The sequence below is a fragment of the Athene cunicularia genome, assembly GCF_003259725.1.
Source record: "Athene cunicularia isolate RWA chromosome 12 unlocalized genomic scaffold, athCun1 chr12_part1, whole genome shotgun sequence".
NCBI lineage: Eukaryota > Metazoa > Chordata > Aves > Strigiformes > Strigidae > Athene > Athene cunicularia.
In genome coordinates, this window is record NW_020799116.1 from 2,699,964 (window position 1) to 2,718,417 (window position 18,454).

Below are 18,454 nucleotides of genomic sequence, written 5' to 3' on the forward strand. Positions count from 1 at the left end.
CGACAGAGATGCCTGCTCCAGCACCAAGAGCTCTCTTGCTATGGCCACGATGCACCTTTCGGAAAGGAGGGATCCACATCTGCATCACAAAGACATCACTGTCTTTCAAGAGCACGAAAGGACAATTTTTTAAAAATACACAATCCATTTTGGCACCACTGTTGCAGGTGCAGGGGCTGGGCGATCACAAGATACTTTTACACAACATCAAAGTAAACATTTCCCACCTTTCCCACCTTTCTCACCAGAGCTGCCTTCTCACAAAACAACCGTTTCTTGTGTTTCTTCACTCAAGGTAGATTTGCCTGGGTGTTTTACAGCCAACAGCTCTGTTAGGTCAGAAGTATTTTATTTCTTTTATTATTAGCCTCAGTCAATCACGATTGTTTAAGCCCCAGTCCTGCAGGTTTCTAAAAGTTTGTGGAGTGAAGCTGCAATCTTCTGGCTCCCTCCACAAGTGCAAGGAAACCCGACATGCCTTGTTAACGCTTCAGAATAACTCCAGAGACACCAGTTTCCAGCTGGCATGTGCCCTTGGGTTGGGAGCAGGGCCCAGGGAGCCAAGGCTCCTGCAGAGCTCTCCTTGGCTCTGCTGTGGGATCCTACATATTCCTTTTGGATGGCTTTCCAAAAGAGAGGGCATTTGTCTCAGAGATGTGCAGTCTAACAGCAGAGCTCACAAAGTCCTTTGAAATCACAGGAGGAGAAGTGCATTAAAATCAGAGAGAACAAGAGTACAGGCATCTCCTGTAGTGCAAGACAGCCCTATGGATGTGTTGGAGTCCACAATGGGAATGTCTCCCTGGGGTTGCAGAGATCTGCATCTTGTCATGACTCATTCCTTGGGCTCAAAGACACCAACAGAACAGAGGAGGCGTCTTGCTAGACACAGAGCAGCACATATTCAGGCCTTGGGCAGGATATGTGCTAAAGATCCTCCTTAGCATCATCAGCATCTGCGTGGTCACTCCAGCTGTGGGGTGAGCGGCAGCAGCTGTGACCACGGCCACATCGCTGGCTGCAGAAACCGACCCCTCGTGCCCTTATGTGTCCCAGAGTGGGGCTGCACAGGTCAGACACGCACATCTCCGTGTGTACTGCATCTGTGTGTGCACACCGGTGGGTAGGTCCCAGCCCCCAAAAGGTCAAAGGTTTGCTGACAGCTTTACCCAGCTGCTAAACTTTCCTTTTGCAAACTATTCATACTCAAAAGCCAGAAACACAATGATCAAACAATTGTGTCTGAGCAGAGGTAGAAAACATGTAAGCCAGCAGGAAACATTGATTTTGGATACCGAGATGGAGAAGCCAGATACTCTCCCACTGCTGTCAATGACAGCTGCGGGAGGAAGGACACAAAAGCTGCGTGTTTCAAGGCAGCCAAGAGGGGATGTCAGGCACCTTCCTATTCCACCCTCCCTGATGATAACAGGGGCTGAATCACTGTCTCATTTGGAGCCTGAAGGCTTCATCTTGCACCCAGAAAACAAAACAACAGGTGGGGAGGGAGGTCTATTAGAGGCTACTGGCTATAAAACAGACCACAATTCAGGCAGGTGAGAGCTTTTGCTTCAAACCACCAGCCACAAGTTAGCACGAAGCAGATAATAAATGGGAGGCAATCCAATCTCCCTGAAAAGAGGGAGATGCCATCCTCCTCCCTGGTATTACTCCAACTAGACACACGCCCAGGAGGCAGCTCCTCCACAGCAAGTCAGATGGACAAAGCTATTTTGGATAGTGCACTAGTACAACAGCACATTCAGATTCACAGGTTTGGCACAGGAGTGTGTGAACGTGCAGGACAGACCTCGGCTGCTAAGCCCAATCCCTGTATTGCCACTGCTCACCCTCTTTCACAGAGCAACAACTGCAGCACAACAAAGAGCATAGCCCAGCCTCAGCTGAGAGCCCAGCTTGGTAAAGAGGAGAAAAATGGCTCTAATGTCTCAGGCTGCAGCTACAGCAGAACCTCTGAAGGGCAGGGAACAAGGTGTCCAGGAAGGACGGAGCAAACAAGCTCTGTGAGATAACAAGAAACAAATATTGAAAGGAAAACATAAAACTGCCTTTTTCGCCTCTCTGCAAACCCAGTGCACTTATCACTTCAAGATGGGGAGGAAATACAGTGTTTTCCTGCTAGGTAGGAAGAGCAGCATGGTCTAGGAAAGGAAGAAATACACTGCAGAGATTTAATCCCCAAATCAAATCCAGGCTGCAAATGCAGAGAGGATTGTTCCCTGTCGCCAGAAAGCGGCAGCCAGGAGAGCGTGAATCCTGCTGGGTGGGCAGCTGAGAGGGAGAGCACTGCGTGTGACACATCAGATCCAAGCAAGACTGCACCACGAGGCTTTGCTTTCGCTTCAGGCTTGGCAAGAGGATAAAGCAAAGCCAGGCGGATTTCAGCACATCTCCCTCGTCCACTGGGACAGCAGGCTTTGTTGCTGCCTGATTTATAAAAGGAGTTGGGTGCTTTGCAATGTGAGCCAAGTTCACCCTGGTAATAGAGGATTAAAAAACCAAAACACCATCACATCTGTTTTTAAACCCTGTTTGAAAACAAACAAACAAACAAAAAAAGGCATAAAAGGCTTTTGAAATCTCTCTTTACCTGCATCACTAAGGACAACTTTTTCCTGTGCTAGCCCCTTGTCCCTGTCCTCCCACTGACACAGCACCAGGCACTCCCACTCCACCTTGCCCCCGCCTTTGCAACCTGGAGAAGCTACACAGAGACTGGTCTGCACAGCAAGGCCTTGCATCTCCTTTTGCAGACACTCCCTGCCATACAACTCCCCCGTGTGCTGCCTTCTCGGGCTGGCTTGGGGACACCAAACCATCCACACGTGCTGATAGGGCCCTCGGAAACTTCTCCTCCCCAGGGAAGTGTCTGCAGCAGACACTGAGCACTGCCACGTTGTTGCACCCCCAGCACCCTTGTGGAGGATGGACCAGCAGTGGAAATCAGAGGCAGGAAGAGAAACCAGCAAGAGGGCATAAGCACCAGCTCGCTCACCTCACAGTTCCATCTGCCTAATGAAACCAGCTCTCCTTTCCACCCACAAGTGCTCAAGCCGTGCCACAACCTGGGCTGCTTAGTAAGAAAAGCCTTACTAGAGGGCACCTACGTTGGAGTGCACAGGCACTTGAGCAGACTTTAAATCCAGCCAGCAAGGTAGTGCAAAAAGCCAGAGCCCCTGAGCTGGAGCTCAGCTGCCACAGGAGTCATTGCCCCTACTATCCCCAGGGCCTGACACGCAGCAGTTGATACTGCTCCTCCGTTCTGCTCTTTTCCCACCATTACAGAGCCAAAAGCAAGAGTGCTTAAACGCAGCACCAACTTGCTTCTCAACCAGAGTCCTCCTCTGTGGTCCAAAACCTTGGCTTTAAGGCCAGTTTATACAGCTGGGCTCTCCTACAATGAAACCAGGCAGAAAACATTTTGCTGGGCTCACTTCTTTAGATCTTTTCCCTTTCTGCACCCAGACAAAAGCTTTATCTTTCAAAGAGAAAGGAAAAAAAACAAAATTAAAGGAATGGGAATGGCTCTCTCACACAGACACACGCTCCCTTCCTCCTCCTCCTCCCAGAACAACCGCAGCCTGGTGCCAAGACGTTCACCTGGGATGCGAGGGAGGCCGCGGTCAGCTGACGAGTGCAGAAATGGCAGTGACAGTAAACCATGCCCAGTGAAGAATGGGAGATATTACAAGGATGATAGTAAATATCTAAATGAGCCTCTGAGGAGAGAAAACAAACCAAACCATGAAATGTTCAGCAGCAGCACCATCAGCATCCAAGGGCAAGGTCTCTAACCTCTCTGCCGGGCTGTCGGGCTCAATAAAACGGACGAGAGGTGGGGAAGACAGGGTTTCGGTAGCAAAGATGCCTCCCTGGAGCTGAAGTCCGAAGCCATTCAAAGGGTCTCCCCTGAGCACCACCTCTGTTGTCTCCGTGTGGACTATCTGCCCGCCAGGACCCACGGTGCTGGAGGCCAGTGACACTGAGAGGAGGAGAGAGGCAGAAGGTCAGGGTAGCCACAGTCAGCACAGATCTGGTCACAGGCCTTGGTCTGGCAGGGGTGGGGACAGTGACCGAGGCTGCGGGGGGCACTGACAGTGCTGAGATGAACGATCCTACCCCAGCTGAGAGCCAACAATAAGGACAGCAAGGCCGAGCACACGCACCCCGACCGAGGCAGCCCCAGCCCACCGCCACTCTTACGTGAGCTCTTGTGCTCCTTCTTCTTCTGCCTCCTCCTCAGCATGGTGGTGCGGGGGCTCATGGGGTGGGAGCTGCGAGGTAGCGTGTTGGAGTTCTGGCAAGGGAAGCCCTGCGCGTTCAGAGTGGGAGACGAGAAGTTGGCGGCCACCAGAGCTGGGGAAACACAGAGTGTTTTAAGGACATGCACAGAGAAGTGCAGCTGTGGGTTCACCTAGCGGGTGTTCACCAAACACCTGAGGGGTTCAGATCAGCTGCTTCTTCACAGCTCCAGGGCTCAAGACAAGGTGAGAACCTTGTCCTGGGCTTGCAACTGCAGGACAGCTGTGAGGGTGGGCTTGGACTCCGGCTGGACATTGCTCTCTGCTGTGCAGTGTCTCAGAATCCCAGAATCATCTGGGTTGGAAAAGCCCTTGCAGCTCCTCCAGCCCAACCATGACCCTCCCCCTGACCCTTCCCAACTCCCCCAGATCCCTCAGCGCTGGCTCAGCCCGACTCTTCAACCCCCCCAGGGATCCCGGGGACTCCCCCCTGCCCTGGGCAGCCCATTCCAACGCCCAACAGCCCCTTCTGCACAGAAATCCTTCCTCAGAGCCAGCCTGACCCTGCCCTGGGCAGCTTGAGGCCATTCTCTCAAGGCCTGGCGCTGGGGCCTTGGCTCCAGAGACTCATCCCCCCTCTCTGCCCCCTCCTGGCAGGGAGTTGCAGAGGGCCAGGAGGTCTCCCCTCAGCCTCCTCTTCTCCAGACTGAACCCCCCCAGTTCCCCCAGCCGCTCCCCATCAGACCTGTGCTCCACACCCTGCCCTGTTGCCCTTCTCTGTACATGCTCGAGTCATTCAATGGCCTTTTTGGGGTGAGAGGAATCAGTCTCCAGTGACCGGGCTGCTTCTCACTGCAGCATCCAGGCCACCAAGTGAGAAATGCATCCTGGATGCAGGGCAGCCAACAGCAGCTTGGCACAATGGCACTAATGAACCTTAAATACATACAAAGAGAAACCACAGCTTGAACTCGAGCTGCTGGGCAATGGGCCTGCCCTGTTTGCTTCCCACAGTTCGGACACAGTGAAATGTTTCCTCTGCCCTATCTTACTGTAAGGTGAGAAACCTGGGACCACACAGAGCCTGCTCCCTGCCAGAGGTGGCTTTACAGATTTTGAAGCAGCCATAATCCTGCTGCTAACATGCTGTGTGGCATCAGGGCTGAGCTGGATTTCTTACACATCAGCAGAGATGCCCTCTTTGTCCCACAGCAACTAAGTTTTGCCATATAAAACCAGACAATTAGAGGATGGGAGTGTGGGTCTGCCCAGCACACTGCTCTTGTTGCAGCGACCAGATCTCAGCACTGGACCTGTGGAAACAGTTCCAAGTGACTGAGGAGGAAACGAGTGAGAAAGCAGGCTACAGTGTTGGGTATTAAGGAAACGGAGGAGCACAACATGAATGAACACACGCAGGGATGGGGGCACCGCCATGCGCTGAGGTTACATTTGCAGTAATCCTGTCCAGACGCCTGGTTCCAAGTGGGTGTCTTGCAGTGCCCGGGGTGGTGGGTGTGACAGTAGTTGACACAGGGGTCCCAGCAGTGGTGGTGGTCACTCTTCTGCACCTTGACTGATGGCACCCAGGGAGCAGAAATCACCACAGGCAGGGAGGAGAAGTGAAAGAAAGAAAAGGTAAGAACCATAAGATAGGAAACTGTAAAAAAGAGCATCATAGCGGCTCTGAGCAAGTCAGGACCCAACCACAGCGTGTCAAGCACCAGCAGCAAAAACACATTCCTGTGTAACCTCCTGACACTTGATGTAAAGTGGCAGAAATCCACGCCTTTTCCATAAAAAACTCAGCAAACTGAGCCAACGGCCTGTCTAAGCCATGCTGGCAGCGCACAGATGCCATTACCATTTGCAGTCTGTTGCGTGATGTGCAGAAGTTCCCTCCAGCCACAAGTTTCCCGCAGAGGCCATCAGCATTATCCAACAGCACCGGGAAACCTCTTTGTGCTCTTTCTCACCTTGCTGCTGGAGCTGCCCTCCCCGGGACAAGGCTCAACTCCTTTCTCACGTGCCAAGAACCATTTTGAGCACTTTGCTTGGCTTCAGGTTTTGGTTGTTTAGTGGCTGCTCTTGCCCAGGAATGCACATATGGATGAAAGAGAAGAGTAGCAGAGGGCCGCCTCCAGCTCACCAGAACAAAAGGGATTTTATACACCACTGCTTAAAGGCAATTACGGAGGCCCACTGACACAGGAAAAGATGCCAACACTGTGGCAAACAGTCAATTAAAACATGACAGCAACATGGCAGACTCTGTTCAGCACACGACTGCTTTAGCTTTATCCCTGACCCCAGCCCAGCACATGTTGGCAGAAACCTGTCACAGCATGACAACCATCACCTGGAAATCCCTTGTCCCAGGAACTGTGGCTTTGCAACATCACGTCACGATGCCACAAGTCTCTTCTGAAGTGCCTCAAACACCCCCTCCTCCAAGGCACAGGTCCCCTGTTTGTTCTCACTGACACTCCTTTTGCCCCTGGGCAGCATAGGGTCAGTTTGGTTTTCCCTGCCCAACAGCACTGGGTTTTGTCTCCCACATTTCTGCACCATGCTGTCTGGATCTATTTTCTTCCGAGAGGAATTGCTGGCGAACGAGCAAAATTACAAGCATCTGTTTTATTCAGCTAAGCATGAACGGCATCCCACAGCAGAGCATCACTGCAGCATGAGTTATCCCAGAGCTCTTAACCTCGCAACCACTTGTACTGACTGGCAACCGCCTTCCCAGGATGAGGCTTCCTCCAGCCTCTGTGTCCTCCAAGTAGGCAGAAATGCTGCCAGCACTGGTGCTACCAGAGCTTTCTGAGGGTACAGACCTGTGACAGGGACTCCGTTTATTTAGTGAGTCCACTCAGAGATCTCACCTAAAGGTCATCTGTTAGTGACTGCAATGGTGGAAATCCATTTTGTGTGCATGCAGCACAAGCATCAAATCATTTAGGTCAGGTTTTCCAACCAATATAGTGATTATATTTATTCTTTGCTAAACATTTTATGAATTTAGCACTTAGTCTACCAAGCTCTTAAAAAATACACTTCCAGCTTTGGCATTTCTATTTTGTGGATTCAAAAGTAAATTCTGAGCCAGGCAGCTTTTAAAATAAAAATAAAATCAATAAATGTAGCTATATTTAGACAAAAAGGAAGGTTCTTAATAAAATTAAACACTTAGAACATGAGGGACAGAGCTTATGGGCATATACACAAAATCATTTAATCCATTTACAGTAATCAAAACTCTTCCATTTGTCTATAAACTCGTAGCTCATATCTGACAACAGGAAAAAGTGCCTTTGAAACTCAGCTGTCAGTGCATTAGGGAAGAGATTTTGGACAATTCTGTGATAAAAACCTACAGCAGCCTTCCCCAAGCTTCTGCACATCATCCCTGCCTGAGGAAATCAATCCGTCCCAGCACAGCTCCCGGGCACCATCCACGCCCGTTGATCTTGTGAGCAGGGCATAATCCTCCCACAAACTCTCCAAATTCCCCCAGAGCCACAGAGAAAGCAAACTCAGTTTGATAAATCCCGTGCTTCGGCGTTAGACTGTATTTTTGCATGGCTGCTGCAGCTTCAGATCCCTCTCCACATCCTCAATAACCGGATTTTGATTGCATGAGAAGCCACTTTAAAAAAATATAATGACAAACCCCATGCAGGGACAGACTGGAAGGACTCAGTAATGCAAGTGCTGAACAAGTATGTGTTTGCATGGTCTCCTCTCCTCAGCTGCTTTCCCCGGGCTTCGCTTTCTTGCCAACCATGACAGTTTGCTTTTGCACGGCCCATTTTTCCTTACTGCCCCTGTTTGGTTCCCAAAAGTCAGAAAAAGCAGCCTGTGGAATTGGCACTTGGCATCTGGAGCAGAAGGCAGCATCTCTCCCAGGTCCAAAGGCAGTTTGTCAGCTTCGGTGCAGTTCCCGGGCTGCTCACCGTGGGCTGCAGGGAGCCGTGGCTGTCACAGCCCCGAGGAGCGCTGCTTTGTGAGCAAAAAAAGAAAAGTTCCTCTTGCCCAAAGCGCTCTCCCTCCTGTGCCCACCACCCCCACCAGCACCGGTGGAGGTTCGAGCCCAAGCACGGCTCTCCAGCCACACACCTCTGCCTCCTAACAGCCATGTGGTGAACAGCGTCCTTCCCTATGATCCCTCATGCCTTAAAGAGTTTAATCAAAAGCGGAAACAATTGTTATAGCCCTTATTGTTCATATTCATGCTTGCAATTATTCTCCCAAGTTTGCATTCTGTATTTCTGCCACAGCAAACTGATCTGATCTATGGAGGTTTGGGCAAAAAGGCTGCAAACACACTGAGCTGTCCTTCCACAGATCCTCCTTCTCCTGAATGCATATACTCTGAAAGAAGATTAGGACCAGGGCACTAATGGAGGGAGAATAGTTCATTTTAACAACCATTGAAAAAGGATTATAGCTTTCCATTTTTTCTTAGGCACACAGGTCAAGACATCCACCCCCTTTGTTAAACTGCTTTAATTCTGCACAAATTGGACTGGAAATATAAGAGAATTATTTCTAGACACGGAAATGTTATTAGATTTTGTTACACTGCATCATGTTAAAGAAGACAACACAGATATTTTCCTCCTTTCCCCAAACCATCCTAGAAAAGAATGAAAAGAAGAGCTGTACCCAGGGCTACTGTGCAGCAATATTAATAAAATGTACGTCCCTGAGAGACAAGTGATTGCAAATGGTTGCAAAAGGGGCTGGTACTGAACAGTCACACCCAAGCCACCTGAATTACCGGATCACCAGTACGGACTGTAACAAAAGTGCAGGCTGAGGCTATGATCACAATGAAGTTTATGTGAGAGTCTGAGTCAGCCTCTCGTGGAAGGAGAAACTAAGGATGGGCAAAGGATGCTCACCAGGGTGAATTCCTAATGACATTTACAGGCATTTTGGGCCTGGTTTCACTGGAACCATTATTTTTTTCCCCGGTATTTCTTTGGTGGGGATGGTGGAAAGCAGCAGGTACAGATGCATTGACTCTACCCCTGGCTGCTCAGACACATTCAAACAGGCTGGTCTGGAAGATGAATACTTACGTTACAGTTTTGTTTCCTAAGGAAGTCCGTAAGGACCCTGCCTAGCTCCTGAAGTGTCCTTCATAAAGCCTTACCAGGCATCAGCAAATGAAAACTGCACTTGGAAATACATTTGCCAGCACCAAGGCTGTTTTCCTCTCTCCCCATTAAAGTCTCTTATCTGAGGTACTAAGAAAGCAGCTTGCACAGCACTCAGCACTGCAAAACCCTGGGATTCCCAACTCCAATTTTCCCATTCAAGCACAGATGTTACCTTTTTTCCCTATTCACATCCTTGAAGAACGTCATCTAATCACATGCTTTTCATCAAAACTTTTTTTTTTTTTTTTTTCCCCTCCACAGATGTCTCTCTTCAGAGTCTGTTGCCAGCATTTAAAAGCAGCAAGAACCCCAGCAGGGACCTCAAGTGAGTTTTGAGGGCAACCAACAGTGTTTGCATGGAGAACACACCTGTTTCTGGAGGCTTCAAAGGCAGCCTGCTTTGGTGAACAGGTAATATCTCTAGCTTGACATTTTCTGAAGTGGCAGCTAAAAGCTGAGTTGCCTCTAATAAGGAGCAGTGCTCTGTGCTTGTGCCATCAATGGAGAGAATATGGTCGCCAACATGCAACGCACCACATCTGCAAAGGAAACAGCAAGAGAGGTAATTATACACGTGGCTAAAATCCATGGCCTTACAGTTGGGAACAGACACACACAAAATCCAACTGTGAATTACTGTTTGAATTCATGCAATTTTTTTTTTTCCACCCACATCTCGTTTTTTTACTTACAATTTGAACTTTAGATTCAAGCATTGCCCAAAATACTAACTAAGATGGTTCATGTTTGAGTCAGTGCTACTGGTGGCTTGGGAAAGATCCTTTTTTAATAGTGCCCGCTCATAGTTAGTCTGGCTGGCTGAGGGATCACCCAGCAGTGAGTTAAGTCCTACAAGCCAGCAGTTCAGCTCAGCAACACGACTAAGCACAGCTAGGGCTGCATAACAGCCTGTCTTTCTGCATCCCCATGTAAAGGGTGACTAGTTGACTTGCCCATCAGGAAAAGGCTCTAGCCAGAAGTTTCCAGGATAAGATTTTGCCACTCGCCATTCCACAGCTCCAAGGCAGTCAGATCTGAGGGTTTTAAAACAGAGCTCAGCTTTCACATGCACTGAGTTACATTCATTCCCAGTGAGAAGCATCCACTGGTGTCGGGTCAGATATTTTTAGCACACTTAGTGCTATGAACATGTGGACATGGCCATTTCAAATCAAGGCAAAGAAGAATGGTATATAACTAACAAGGGGAGAAAAAACCAGCAGAGAAAGGAAAAGTAGAGCTAGGAGCAGCCTGTTCAGATCCGTACCTGTCCACCACGCTGGCTGGCTTGATCTTGTCGATGACAATGACCTGCTTGTTCCGGTGCATGGTTGTTGTCAGTGTGATTCCTAGCGTAGATCCTGGAGTCTTTGCTATTTCAACTAGTAAAGGACCCGAAGCATTTGCTACAGTATCTGCAAAACAAGAGAGCATCTGAAGACACTTCTCATACAGCCTTTTCCATTTCTAAATGCAGGGCCTTGGCCAACAGTGCTGCCTTGCCATGTGTATCAGCAAACCTGCAGGTGTGAACATGCTATAATCTGTATCACGTGGTAACTTAACAAAGAAGTAAACTCAAGTAGAAAAATTGCTTCTGCACGAAAATATATATGATAATGAAGTGAAGAGATATTACAACAATTCACTCATGGACACAACCCCCTTTCTTCTTTTCTTGGGGTTAAATAGCAAGATTGAGGAAGAGATTGCTCAAAGGCTGTGCAGCAGTCTCATCAACAGCATTAAAAGCACAAAAAAAGAAGATCAAAAGGACATCACTGTTATAGGCTTCTTCACAAATAAAAAAGGTGCAAAGAAACAGGATCCCACTTTCTGAAGTACTCGGAAGTCTTGTGTGCTGATCACCGTTACCCGTCAGTCAACTCCTGTGTGCTTGAGCACCAGCTTCAAAATATCACTTCAACTGCTCGTTTCAGCTCCTCTGGTGTGACAGTGGGAGCAGAGACACAGCACTACCTACCTGCATGCTTACAAAAGCCTCCTCTCTCCCATTAGACAATACAGGGGTAACTCATGTTTAAAAGATGAATTAATAGATGCTGTAAGTGAGACTATGAAACTCCTACGAAATTACACCTGTTAGCATAAGCCTGCATCATACCTATTCATCCCTTCTGAGGAAGGGGGAGGAAAAAGAAAGCCTGTGTCTATGGTTGATTAGACAGAAATTCCCTCCACTTCTGTTACCCAGATTTGCTTCCAGATTACCTAAAGCTATTATAAGGAGGCTGGACTCATGAACGTGTTATCACCACCAGACTTCCCACATCTAGCACCCCATGTGTAGTTTGACCCCCCACAAAAGCAATTCATAGAAACACCACCATCCACTTTGTAGGAAAAGCCAGCAGAGCCCTCTGAGAGCTTGATGCCTTCTCAGCCCTTAATTATTCATAGTAAGGCTTTTCTCTTTCAAAGCTGTGCTCCACTAAAAATGCTGATGCTACTTGGCTCCAAAACTAGATGCATGGCTCATTCTTGCTCTCTGGTAAACAGGAACATTAATGCACATCTCAGAAGCTAAGCTGCAACGAGGTCTTTCCTGAGATTTGTTGAAGATGCTGAATCTCTGGAGACACAAATTTCCCTTGGAAATTTCCCCTGGAGATAAGCCAGAGGATGTTCAGGCTCTGGCCTGCTCACAGTGCCCTTTTTCCCTGGGGAGGAAGGAGGAGGAATGAGCCATGTTAAAGGTTATGCAGGCTTCAAATAAAATACTGTTTACTCTCTGTTGAAAAGGACCGCTAGGGAGATCTGCAGGCCCTGGTAAAAAGTAGTCCCAGATTAATCAAACGATGCACAAAGGACCCAGCTAAAGCTTGCAGAAGGTGCACTTAAACCTTCATTACCAAAGGAAGCACCAAAAGACTGAGGATCTCTTCTAACAGCAAACACCAGCTCTATGTTGGTTTTACAGCCCGTGTGTGCCCAGCATGTATCCTCTGAAAAGGGACACAGACTTATATTCCTCCAGCTGAAGGGAAGGAGATAGGAAAAAAAAATAATGAAAGAAAGCTTGCTGGGGCGGTAGACCTGTCTTTGCAAGGAAAATACCTACTCCTCTCGGTTTTACCCAGCCTCCAAGCTTCTCAGCTTTGCCAGGTGTTTCCCTGGGAGGTCTCAGCACAAAGGTGAGAAAAAAGAGCTTTGGGTACTCCCACACCAGGACCGAGGTTATCAGTAAGACTGTAGGAAATCACAGTCCTGCCTCCAGCCCATGGTCCCTCCTCCCACCACACGGGCCATGCCACTGTCCCTTTTAATTCCCATCTCCAGTGGCATGGATGAGAATTGTTCCATTTTATAGAGGCATTTGTTGAGGAAAGACCAGCCAAGCCTCTATTAATTATTCTAGGGAACGATTTGGCTCAAATCAAAGGTCAGGAGTCTGCAATTTAGCAATATTTGTGAGGCATAATTAAGATGGGGCTATTACACCCAAGCTAATTGAAAAAGAAACACAGAGAGGCCAGGGCAGGCCATGCAATAACCTCACTGTAGGGAGTCAATCGGCATTGCTGTTTTGGCACCACAAGGTGGTTTTGTACCACCATGCACAGCCACAAACTCACCCACAGCATCTGTGAAAAACTCTCCTGCATTTCACAGCAAATTTCACCTTACTTAAAGCAAGATCCCTTCTTGCAAGCCAAAAAAGTCTAAGCAGTTGTTCTGGAGGCTCAGCATTCATGAGGTCTTCAACTCAGATGCTGCTCAGCACATAGTGAGGGCCAAAAATCACACTGTTGCAGAACGAGCATCCCCGAGGCCAGTGACACCAAGTTTAATATGGATACAGCAGCTTGCATCTTTTCTCTAGGGCTTTGTTACCAAGGATCAGAAAAAAAACACGTATGCGTATGCTGCCTTGCATGGCTGGGCAGATTTTCATGTAAAGGTTTGAAAGTGGTTTGCAAGCAATGAATTGTGCTTCCCAGAGGAGGACGGTACCATTTTACAGATTGGGAAACTGAGGCACAGCTGTCACACAACTTGTCCAAAAATACATGTTCGTTTAGTGGACAGTCAGACAGGGTCCAGAAGACCTATCCATGCTGGATGAATAATGTTACATCTCCTGACACTGCCGGGGGAAAGGCACGCATGCTGTCTTCATCCATCTCTAGAAACAATAGTTTCAGTAACCAATTGAAGTAACCAGTTTCAGTAACCTCTTTGAAGACATCTGCTGGTTTTAGGTGGCATTGCTTAATGAACAGGATAAATAAATTGGAATAGGACCCTCTTAAAATTCAGCATCAGCAGCTCAGGCCTGAATCAGTTAACATCTGCCCCCAAATCCTGCCTGCGTTTTTCTTTCCAAACCCCAATTCCAGCCATTTCAAAATGTTCAGGTGGAAATTCAGCACCCACTGGGTGACTCACTACAGGTCTAACCAACCCTCTAACCCTCCATCAAAACAGAAAGAGGAAAGCCTACCAAAACCCACTGAAGTACAGCAAATCCCATCGCTCTGTCTGCCTGGCTGACCCTGGGAGGACACACAGGGCTGTGCAAAACCTGCTCACACCCACACGCTGGAGTGGTACTCATGATGGTATCATGATGGATATGAGGAAAACAGTCTGCTCCAGGTAGTCAGACACCCCAGTGCCGAAGGTACAGGAGAGCTGGTTACCCCACAACTCAAAGCTGGTGTCTTGTAAAAGATATTTCTCTCAGCAGCTTATTTTAGAGGAATTATTGTGGGTTTTTTTCCTTCTTGCACTAGGTTTCCTTGAGCCTCACCTGGCTTTGCTCACTTCCCTAGGAAGAGATGGCTCTCGCAACCAGGCTGGCAAGTGTTATGAGCACTTGCCCAGGGAATTAGTGAGGTGTGCCTACAGGGGTGATTTTTTCCCTGCTGTAATGCATTTTGGGGGAGAGGAGGGAAAAGGAAACACAAAAAGGTAAAAAAGAGAAAAAGGAATAGGCACACCACCCCCCTTTGTAAATGCAAAAATAATAAACCAAAACCTCCTAGAACCACCAAACCAGGGAGCTGCCCCATTCCTGGCAGAGCCCAGCAGCTCGTGATCCCTCCTGCTTCACCAGCACATGGAGGCATTTGACTTAATGGGCTCCTCTTCAGGCCCTACCCTCTGCCACCACTCAGCAGAGTCACCCATTTGTGGGACATTACCAGCCCTCCGCTCCATCAGCAGGAGAGCCCCGCAGGCCTAAAAATCTTCAGCCTGAAAAATGAACAGGCAGAGGGGCAGCCAGGGGAAGGGAGAGGAGGAGAAGGACACAGCAAATCGCTTTGCTCGTTCATCGTCTCTGGCAGAGAGCTTCCTCTCTCCATGAGCGACCCGAAAGGCTTGAGCCCAGTGCCTCAAGACATGGCACACGCAGCTTATTTATGGAGTATCTATTCAAATGCCACCAGTTTCTCGCTGATCAGTTTATTTGTTGGGTTATTTTTCTTTTTTCCTCCCTTTTTTAAAAGGCCCATAAGATAGAGTGTCACCACAGGAAAGCATCTGTTCGTTGCAATTTTTATCTGGCATCAGCAAAGGGCAGAGATTTTCCCGATGCCCAAGGGAGGTGCATGCCCAGTTTGCACTCCTTTTAAATGGAAAAGGCAGATTAATTTAATTCCTTCAGTGGCCTTGAGAAACCTCAGCCAATTTGATTAAAAGCCTGCCACGTCCCCATCCCACACTGGCCTCACCGGTGCAATCCCAGCAGCCGGGGGATGCTCGGTGGTGATGGCAAGCAGCTGCCACGTCCCTCGCACCAAGAGCGGGGCTGGCCCCACGCAGCTCATCCTCAGTGCACAATTTTTGGCTGGGAAACCACGCAGGCAGCTGGGGAACCCCGTGATTCAACACTCCCTCGCAGCAGCCTTGGTCTCTCACCAAGGACAGATGCGGAAAAACAACTTTCCCTCACTGAGGGTCAGCCCACGACACCCCAGCATCTACAGCTACAGCAGAGAACGAGTGTGATGTAAAACCCTCTATTTTCCCTGGGGATAAACAGGCCAAGCACCACTTGATGGTGGTGTCCCCAGCTCTTATAATGAATCAAGTGAACTCTGTGGCCACGTGTCATTCCCAAACCCTTCACCAAGCTTTCAAATTAGGAATTAGGAGTGCTCCCTTCAGGCTAATAACATCCCCACACTACTTCCAGCACCTGTTTTTCCCTTCCCTCACCATCTTCCTGTGGCTGGTAAAGACAATATCTGCAACAGAGGGGATTTGGGGATGATGCACCCATCTCCCATTGCAGTTATTAGGTGTTGCCTGGCAAAGCTGTCTGCAGAGATTGTTTTAAGCTACACGTTCTGCATTATCTTGCCTTAAAAGAAAGCAGAGCAAGCATATCCTTTTACAGGGCTGGGGAGAAACACACCCTATGCAGAAATTATCTAAGAAAGGGGCTGTTGTTACATCTTGGGAAGTATCTGGTTATGGTCCACTCTATAGCAACACAAGATGGAGCAGCACTGCATAAACCCTGCCATCACTCTGTGTTCACTCAACCCTAACAGTTTTAGGTGGGAGACTTCCTCAAGAAGAAATACCAAGACACCTTCACGGCTATTTTTGCTCCTGGTCAGGTTTCGTAACAATCAACTTTCTGCAACATAGACACCAGGAGACCGAACAAATAACAAAACTCAAAAAAAGCCCATTCCCACGCACCATGGCAGACGTGACAGCTCTGTGCAAAATCCCTCCTGAACCCTGCCTGCCCCCTCCCCACCCAGCCAGCCTGCGAGGAGAGGAACAGCCATCCCTTACCGATCACCACAGAGTTACCACATCACAATCAACTAAAAAAGGTAGAAAATAGGGTTTGGGTACTTTCTGTTTCCCATCATTGAAGCATCTCCTCTTTTTCATGAATACCAGCCAATTTCTAAAGAGAAGCTGCTCCTGTAGCATGGCAGAAGCCAGGCAGTGTGCAGGCAACTGCCGAGCCATCAGGCTTTCCTTCCAGCTCTCCCAGCGGAGTACACGTTTGCATGGCACATGGCTCCCCAGGCCCCGGCAGCCTCCTCCCCCAGGGGAGATCCAATATGGCCACGCTTATGGAGTTTCTCCTGGAAGGGGAAAGCTTGGGGGAAGGAGCTCAGAAGGAAGCAGAAAGCCTTCAGGGCTGGCACAAGGAGCTCCCTTATCCCACTGCAATTGTCTTGCACATTGCAAGGAGCAAGTTCTGGTTTTCTCAGCTCTCTTTCCTTGGGTATTAAATTATCTCAGCTACACATCCTTTTTATTTCCCTTCTCACTGACAAATCAGAAAACAACCAGCTATCACGGACTCCTCACTGGATCCTAGGCTCAGACGTACTGGACTGGTTTGCAAGACTTGCAGAAAAAACTCCAACCTAGTCCAGCTTGTGGCTCCAGCAGAGGCAGAAACCCCTCTGGAAATGTATATGCAACATTAAAATCTAACACACAGCTCAACGAGCTTCCAGAACCAACACAGCTTCGGACTCTGTGGTAACCTTAAACTCATTAACAACGCTCCCTGCAGTAACAGCTGTGTGTCACAAAGCCAGCTCAAAATGACTTTACAGTAGCTAATAATAAACCCCTTCCCAGGGCTTGAAACTGAAAATCAACTGAAAAAAAAAAAAAGCAAAACACTAACCCTCCAAACCCTCAAAGTTAATATCTACTGTGTAGAACACTTTTTAGAAATACCCATCCTCTGCCCTCCAGTAAATTCTGTCTTATTTGGGGTCAAACAGTTGATCACCCCTCATTTATTTCAGAAGCAGATCTGAACTAACGTTTCTAAGAAAGGGAATAGCTCCAGAATTAAGCAGGGTCAAAATTCATAACCAAAGCCACAGCCACATCAAGAATCTGCCTGCTTGCAGCTCCCTCCCCTGCACACATTTAATAGTGGTATTTGCAGGGCTGGCAGAGCACTTCGGCCCCCTTTAACTCCAACTTATCCTACACCTTCTTTGCCTACATTAGAAAATCTCTTTTTTCCTCCCTTCTCTAAAACAAGTCATCATTCCTATCAAGACACATCACTGGATAACGGCATTTCAAATACATTCAACTAAACTGACTTTGATCTCTACTCCCGACATCCATGTTGGCAGCACATCGCTCAGCAATTTTTCCACTGAAACCGAGTACCCCAGTTACCATGTCAAGTCTCACATACTTTCCAGGCAGTCAGAGAAAATGCCACCACAACCATCTTGGCCTTACCCATGATGGTCACATCGTACTCGATCTGGAAGAGTGCCTCCTGGCTGCACTGCCGCAGGATGTTGAGGGCGTCAGCGTGGGTCATGCTGTGCAGAGGGATCCCATCAACACTCAGCAGCCTGTCCCCAATTTTCAAGGACCCTTCCCTGTCAGAAGCCACAGGCAAAAAGGGTTTTTGTATATATATATTTAGGTATATTTTCTATATTTAAATATCTATTGATATTTTGTATATATTTAATGTATATTTTGTGTGTGTATACGTGTGTGTGTGTATATATATATATAAACAAGTCAATTACTTTGATCCTGTAGGAACTGAACACTCCTTGGGACAATAGTTTGGGTTATTTATAGTATCAGGCCCATCTTATTAAGTTAGTGGCATGAGAACAGACAGACTGCCTCCTGCTTTCTAACACAGCATCAGCTATTCATCTGCACGGAGTTAATTAAGTGGCTGCCTCTGGAAGAGTTTCTGCTTATAACATCTACACATGGGTCAGCCTGTGAGCACCAGACCCATCCTCCCCGCACACCACAGGTCCCACCACCAGCATGAGAAGCCTTGGGGAGGTACCAGCAAGGAGGATAAAGAGGACAAATGTCCAAGAGTATGGTGAGAGCTGCTGGTCTGTCTGGTGAAAGCAAATGTTGGAGGCGTGACGTGAGCAGTACCTGTCTGCTGGGCCACCCGGCCTCACGTAGGTGAGCACCAGCGGTCTGGATTTGTGCCAGTCTTCATGGGCTCCCCCTGTAATCAAACCAGGAAAGCCATCAGTCACCGGAGGTTTGAAAGTCTGAACAAGA

General features: G+C 48.3%; 1 protein-coding gene across 8 annotated transcripts in view; it reads right to left on the reverse strand.

Moving 5' to 3' along the window:
* Positions 1-18,454, reverse strand: part of GRIP2 (glutamate receptor interacting protein 2) — a 286,822-nt gene that overhangs the window by 36,536 nt on the left and 231,832 nt on the right. For all 8 annotated transcript variants that reach the window (XM_026857408.1, XM_026857411.1, XM_026857406.1 and 5 more), the window contains exons 6-12: positions 18,323-18,398; positions 17,645-17,790; positions 10,698-10,845; positions 9,800-9,969; positions 5,713-5,838; positions 4,225-4,377; positions 3,817-4,003 (exon numbers count right to left, since the gene is read on the reverse strand). In XM_026857408.1, coding sequence (XP_026713209.1) covers positions 3,817-4,003; positions 4,225-4,377; positions 5,713-5,838; positions 9,800-9,969; positions 10,698-10,845; positions 17,645-17,790; positions 18,323-18,398 — 1,006 coding nt within the window. The remainder of the gene's footprint in view (positions 1-3,816; positions 4,004-4,224; positions 4,378-5,712; positions 5,839-9,799; positions 9,970-10,697; positions 10,846-17,644; positions 17,791-18,322; positions 18,399-18,454) is intronic.